We start from the raw sequence: 7,240 nt of genomic DNA, 5'->3' as shown, positions 1-7,240 counted from the left end.
ATGAAGCGGCACCTGTGATCTGAGGAGACAAGAAAGCGTGCGTATTTTTTGGTACATTGTACAGGCTGAGATAATAGATAATAGATTAATAATAAATTCCAACAGTTATGTATTGTTGTGGATCTAGTATAGATAGATTCAACAAAACGTAACTAGTCAAAATGAATATGAATCCACTTGTCGAATGTAAGAGTAGAGTCACACAAAAGTTGCATACTCTTCAATTGCTACACATATAAATTGTAACAACTCTTTGGACTTGGAATTGTCTTCTTATTCAAAGCATTTGGTCTTATATCATCTCTTGCTAGTACATTAATTTAATATAAAGTTTTAATTCTCTGCTGATTTACCAGAATATACAACATAAAAAATATATAGCACACTTCCGTTTGGACTATGAATTTTCTTCGGCTGCTTCACATCATATCAAATATCATACCTAAAAAAAAATAATATCAATTTTACGAGATTCAACTCTATATATATCGTAAGATATTTAATTTTCTTAGCAACAAAGTGTATCTGATCATTCTCTATAACTAATTAGTCACCCTTAGCTTGCATTGGCTTCTTTAATTTCTTCCACAGAATGTTTTCATTTCTGTATTATCTGCTTCTTCTTGCAGTTCCTCTAATGGCAGTAATGATATTTCATCACTTCAAGAAACAACAACACAGAAGAACCACTCTACCACCAGGTCCTAAACCACTTCCCATAATCGGAAACCTCCACCAACTCGACAGTTCCAACCTCAATGTCCAACTTTGGAACCTCTCAAAGATCTACGGCTCCATATTCTCCCTTCAAATAGGTTTCAAACCAGCCATAGTCATCTCCTCACCGAAACTCGCAAAGGAGGTTCTCAAAGACCACGATCTTGACGTTTCAAGCAGACCTCCCTCGCTCGGAACCACCAGACTCTCTTACAACGGTTTCGATTTGATTTTCTCTCCATACAGCGAGTACTGGAGAGAAATCAGGAAGATCTGCGTCGTTCATTTCTTCAGCTCCAAGCGAATCTCTGGATTCTACCACATCAGAAAATCTGAAGTGGAAAGAATGTTAGGCAGGATATCAGAGCACGTGAGTTCTTCGAAAACCACGAATCTGAGTGAGATATTGATGTCCGTTTCGAGTTCTATAGTGTGCAGGATTGCGTTCGGAAGAAGATACGACGGCGAAGGAGCGGAGAGGAGTAGGTTCCATGGGTTGCTGAATGAGATCCAAGCTATATTTCTTGCTTTCTTTGTTTCGGATTATATTCCTTTCATGGGTTGGGTTGATAGGGTAAGTGGCTTGCTTGATCGTGTTGAAAAGACTTTTAAGGAGTTGGATGAGTTTCTTCAAGGAGTAATTGAAGAGCACGAAGAAGATCATAATAATGGAAAGAAAGGGGAGGACATAGTTGACGTCTTGTTTGAGCTTAAAAAGCAGGGTAACTTGTCCATAGATATCACCAATGATCATATCAAAGCTATTACCATGGTCAGTCACTCATTGTTAATACTATCGACAAAATCAGCTTCCAGTATAAAATACATATTAGAATATAAATACACATTAAAAAAAATTAAACCATACATATTTTATATACAAATACATTGGTGGTTGATTTTAGTTTACGAATAGCATTTTTTGTAATAATGCAATTAATTGGCACTCAATGATAATTGCAGAACATGCTTGTAGCAGCATCAGATACAACCGCAGCCACAACAACTTGGATAATGACAGCATTGATGAAGAATCCAAGAGTGATGAAGAAAGCTCAAGAAGAAATTCGAAGTTTGTACGGCAAGAAACCATTCATAGAAGATGAAGATATTGAAAAGCTTGTTTATCTGAAAGCAGTGATCAAAGAAACATTAAGATATTATGCACCTGCACCGTTGGTACCAAGAGAATTCAACAAAAAGAGCAGAATAGCAGGGTATGAAATTGAAGCCAAGACTATAGTATACGTAAATGTGTTTGCCATCCATAGAGACCCTGAAACTTGGAAGGATCCAGAAGTATTTGATCCCGAGAGATTCATAGACAGCAATATCAATTTCACTGGACAAGATTTCGAGCTGATTCCATTTGGTGCCGGACGAAGAATCTGCCCAGGGATACCGCTGGGATCTGCATCCGTAGAGCTTATAACGGCGAACCTCCTTAATTCATTTGATTGGGAAATGCCTCAAGGGATGAAGAGAGAAGACATAGATTCTGAAGGACTTCCCGGACTTGCTAGGCACAAGAAAAATCATCTTTGCTTGCTTGCCAAGAACCATATCTGAATAATGCTAATGTCACATGTTCTTGTTGTAAATGTTCATTTTAAATAAAAGTTACACTACCACTTATATATAGCGAAAGTCTATGGACAGTACTTTTATTAAAATATGGCAAAAAGAAAAAGTGAATAATTTTATACTATTTAATAAAATTTCACATTATTAAAAACATCAATAATAACTAATTGATAACTATAAATCACAAAACTTACTAGTTTCTTTAATATATATATATATATATATATATATATATATAAAAGAGATAAGTTCTATCTTTTATGAAATTATAATTATTTGATTTATTTATGCACATTATATATAATTGATTATAAATTATAATCACATTAGTTATTTTATATTATGTGACTTACTTTTATATATATATATATATATATATATATATATATATATATATATATATATATATATATAAAAGTAATCTTATTTATTATTATAAATATTAAATAACATAAGTTATTATTAGGTAATTTACATAAATAAAATGAACCAGAAAAATGTTATGTAAATACAACAATTGAAAAAACTAAACGCAAATGCAATAATTATATATAATTCGTGACACCCTAAGACGTTCAAAAGTAAAAACACATAAACCGCTACACCCTATAACGGTTCATGAAGAGAGAGACCCAACGTGTATTCCGAGAGATCCTAATTATCAACGGCATGCTACTTGATAAATTTTCTTTGTTCCAATTTTTTTCATCAAAATTTTTTAAATTTATTTCAATCACTAGCAAGGTGAATATTTTGATTTTTTTTATTATTTGTAGTACTCTTTTTCATATTTTAATTTTTATATTTTTTTTTGTTCATATGATATATGTGATTGATTTTATGAAATTTTTATTTTTTTTTATCTATATGAATTTTTTTCTATTCTTTAATGTATTCTATTTTCGTTTTGTATAAAAAAAATTATTCGAGTTTGTAAAATTTGTAATTATACTTATTATATAATACGTTTATTATCAAAATTTTGCATAATATAAATTATGATCCTATCAAAAAGTATAAAATAAATAAAAACTAATTATAAATAATAATAGAATTATAAATAATAAAAATTTATAGTTTAAAATAATATTAAATTACAAAATACTGATAATACTAAAAAAATTATAGAATATTTTTTAAAATATAATAATTACAATTACAAATTCTAAAAAGTCGAATAAAAAATAAAATTTAATGTATAGAAAATATTATTATAAATGCTAAATAGCATACGTCATTACGTTTGATTTGGATTTAAACCAGAATAAAATCAAATATTTTATTTTATTTAAGTTCTCAGAATTTAATGAAACCAATAGTCAAATATAAATAGAATTTCCGAATTTTGGACTCTAAAATTATATTTAGTTATGAGAATATGACATGACAAAAAATATTAAGAATAAGACACAAACAATAGGGACATAATCACATAAATATTAGTGTTCTTATTTTTTGTTTGATGATAAATTTAAACAAATTATAAAAATCTAATTTATTTTTATTTTTTTATATAAAAAATTTGAGAAAATAAATATAATAATAAAAAATATAATTATAAAAAATTGATAAGAATAATAAAAAAAAATAAGTTGTATTATTTGTTATTGTCTTAGTATTTTTGTCAAGAATAATATAAAATATATTAATTCAGTATTTTTTAATATAATATTTTTGTTTATCTCTGATCTGTCAATATAATTTTGTGTCTCCGTATTATTCGCGTTATAAACATACACAACTCAATATGCTAAAATTATTTTACAACTTTTGTCTCACTAGAGGTATACTATTTAGCTTAAAATAAGGATTTGATATATCTTAATTGAGGAATATAAAAAAAAAATTACAAAATCAGACTCTCTTGATCTCTTAATTATGCTCATAAATTTAAGTATACTGTTACGGTCTCATCCCTCTTCTTTAATGATTTAACATAAATGTTCTTAGGTTAAGAAATTTAAAAATTTTTGAACGCTATCATGTTTTTGTTTCAAATGCCTAACATTAACATGCCTATGTTGTTTACCATTTGCTTAAAGAAATTAAAGATATTTTTGTAAAGATATTTTCGTAAAGATATAATTTACTTAATAGTTATTTATTTTTACTTTTAAATTGATAATTTTTGCTCTAAAAAAAAAAAATCTGTTCAAAGAAACGGTTTTGCTGAAAATTTAACTCATTTTTTTCCACCAATAATTTCTCTATTCTAGATTTGATATAATGCCTGATGTTAGTTAGAAATGGAATTTAATTCACTATAAAATTATAAATAATTAAGATTTTGAATAATTCTAGTTTGAATTGGATAAGATTGGATCACAATTTTCATTAAATTGATTTGAATTTAAACACTCCCATACATAAAACTATTTTAAACTGAGCAAAGATATATGATATATCTACCAAAATAAAAAGTTAAAAATCGATCAAAGATATTTAATTACCAGTTTGAAGTTGAGGATTAACCTCATTCTTTTCTTTTTGATGTTTGAATTTCCCCTTGTCATTTACATGGCCGAAATTGATCGATGGTGGAACCTTCATCCTGATCTTCTGTATCAAATCACGGAGCATCTGTATTTCTACGATGATTACATTCGACTTCGATTGGTTTGTAAGGAATGGAACTCTAAACTTTCAAGCATTCCACATCATAAAAGAAATCCGTGGCTGTTGTTACCTGGCACTACTCACGACTCTTCTTTGAGCCATATTCTTGACAAGGAGCAGATCTATCATGTTATGTTTCCCGATTTTGATATTAATGACAACTTAATTTATGGTTCTGGCTATGGATGGTTGATTACTGTTGTAATATCCAATGGAGCAATACGAATGTTGAATCCTTTTACTAAATCTCATCTTGATCTTCCTCCAATTTCAACTTTTCCAGATGTGGTTCGTTATCACCGTGACTGGTGGCACGGGGGTGAATATGTTCTGGTGGAACTTAGTGACGGTTCGATCTATACTATTGACGCCCTTAGTTTTCATAAGTATGAGATTTGGAAGATTGTGATATCCTCCCCTCCTGACAATGAGGATTTCATGGCAGTGGCTATATATGGAGAGTGCGGCAACTTGGCCGTTTGTAAGCTGAATGACAAGAGATGGACAGATATTCCAATGGAAGAGATATCGCCATTGTTTCAAGATGTCATATTTTTCCAAGACAAGATATACGCTGTAGACTTTGATACAAATCTGTATGAGTTTGATAAGAAGGTCATTATGGACGAATTAGGGAAGAAGCCTCGGCCTCAACTAGTGCCACTACTAACCTCCATTGGAGGAATATGTGAACCCCCACCTCCGGCAAAACTGGCCACGCACTATAATTGCAGCATGAACAAGTATGTGATTGGTTGTGTTGACGGCAGTTTGTTAATGATAGTTAAACATGATGATTGGGCTATGAAAATGCTACACATCTGCAATAAATTTGATGTGTTCAAGTTGAACAAGAATTCAAAAGAATGGTCAAGAATCCATAGTTTAAAAGATTTTGCAGTAATGATTGGATATAATTCCTCTGTTCAAATATTTTCTGGCAATTTTTCATATTGTAAGGCAAATCATATATACTACACAGACAACCAAGTAGAGTTGCACACTCCTGGCGAACCCAGCCTGCAAGATATGGGCATCTTAAACTTGCAAGATATAAAGACCACCAACAAAATACTATCAAATGTGGAATGGGCGTGTCCTCCAACTTGGTTGTTACTCTAATTGAGGACTCCTTTATTTATTTACTTACTATCTACCAGAGTTTTTCAGTGTTTTTTCTTGCATTTATGAAGAAATTTCTTAGTCTTCTACTTTATAGGATTTAGCTAAAACTAGTTAAAATAGAAAGTTTATATTTGTGTGTTTGTTTATAAATTTATATATTATTTTATTATAATTCAATTATTTCAAGTAAACTATGATTGAATAATTTGGTATAATCTTAATCCTCGAGTAAACTCTTGCACTTTAAGTAGTCTCAAATCTTAAATAGTTTTAAATTTGAAAAGAATTTAAACTTTAGATAGTCTTAGACTAAAATAAATTCGACATTTCAATAGACTTAAAACTCAAGTAAACTTAGACATCAAATATAAGGTAACTTGGTAACCACTAAGAGTTTATTTTGGAAGTTTTAAAAGTAGCTTTTTTGAGCTTTTGAGTTATAAAAAGTAGTAGTATTAATGTCTGATGTAATTTTCAAAACCAAATTGTAGCCTCCTAAGAAGTTATTTAGAAGCTTATAGAGAAATTAAAAAAAAATGACTCCTCTCATAATAGTACTATTTTTTGTCATATTTCTATAAAATAAACACTTTTAAACTTAAAAATCCAAACACAAAATAACTTATTCATAAGCTACTTTTAACATAATCATTTATTGTTTAAGCTATTTTTTTAAAAGAAACTTAATTAAATTATTTACTTAAATTAAGTACAAGTCTAACTCATTTTTATTTTCTCAACCATGATTTATTTTATATGCACATTATTATTGACCTTATCGATTAAATTCTTTTCAACGTTGACCATTGACTACTTTTAACTCCGATTATTAAGTTTTTTTTCTTACCTTCAACTCTTAAGATATTTTTTGTTGTCTTCAACTCCAGCTATTTATACCAAATTTTTTACACAATAATAATATTTTAATAATCACCAAATAAAAAAAAAATTCATACATAAGTTAGATATCGTAATCTTTTGATATTATAGAATCTCCCTCTATAGTGAAAAGCATGTATAACAAATTTAGTAAAATCGAACATCAATAAAACATATGATTAAAGAATTTTTATTATATTACTATTATTATTGTTTCTAAAATTTAAACACAAAATCATTTTTTTGTTTTGAAGGAAAGAGCTCAACACAATAATAAGGTGGAGCAATTAAACAAAACAAATAAACAAAAATAAATGCT

General features: G+C 29.0%; 2 protein-coding genes across 2 annotated transcripts; both read left to right on the top strand.

Annotated features, from left to right (window-relative positions):
* The first annotated feature begins 215 nt into the window (after nucleotides 1–215).
* Nucleotides 216–2,356, top strand: LOC112747567 (6,7,8-trihydroxycoumarin synthase-like). Its single transcript, XM_025795649.3, has 2 exons — nucleotides 216–1,489; nucleotides 1,681–2,356. The coding sequence occupies exons 1-2, from the start codon at nucleotides 593–595 to the stop codon at nucleotides 2,284–2,286; spliced, it is 1,503 nt and encodes a 500-aa protein (XP_025651434.1). The 5' UTR covers nucleotides 216–592; the 3' UTR covers nucleotides 2,287–2,356.
* A 2,462-nt stretch (nucleotides 2,357–4,818) lies between these two features.
* On the top strand, nucleotides 4,819–6,039 carry LOC112746965 (putative F-box protein At4g17565). Its single transcript, XM_025795065.1, has one exon. The coding sequence runs from the start codon at nucleotides 4,819–4,821 to the stop codon at nucleotides 6,037–6,039; it is 1,221 nt and encodes a 406-aa protein (XP_025650850.1).
* The last annotated feature ends 1,201 nt before the right edge of the window (nucleotides 6,040–7,240 follow it).

This window comes from Arachis hypogaea, chromosome 15, assembly GCF_003086295.3.
Source record: "Arachis hypogaea cultivar Tifrunner chromosome 15, arahy.Tifrunner.gnm2.J5K5, whole genome shotgun sequence".
NCBI classification, from domain to species: Eukaryota; Viridiplantae; Streptophyta; class Magnoliopsida; order Fabales; family Fabaceae; genus Arachis; species Arachis hypogaea.
The sequence above is the reverse complement of the archived record's forward strand: the minus strand, read 5'-3'. Positions and strand labels throughout refer to the sequence as shown.

What these genes read in the sequence shown, in the direction of transcription:
- LOC112746965 (XM_025795065.1), top strand. Translation starts at nt 4,819, where the DNA reads ATGGCCGAAATTGATCGATGGTGGAACCTTCATCCTGATCTTCTGTAT.
- LOC112747567 (XM_025795649.3), top strand. Translation starts at nt 593, where the DNA reads ATGTTTTCATTTCTGTATTATCTGCTTCTTCTTGCAGTTCCTCTAATG. An exon ending in ATATCAAAGCTATTACCATG is followed by an intron (nt 1,490 to 1,680) that starts GTCAGTCACTCA and finishes TGATAATTGCAG; the next exon opens with AACATGCTTGTAGCAGCATC.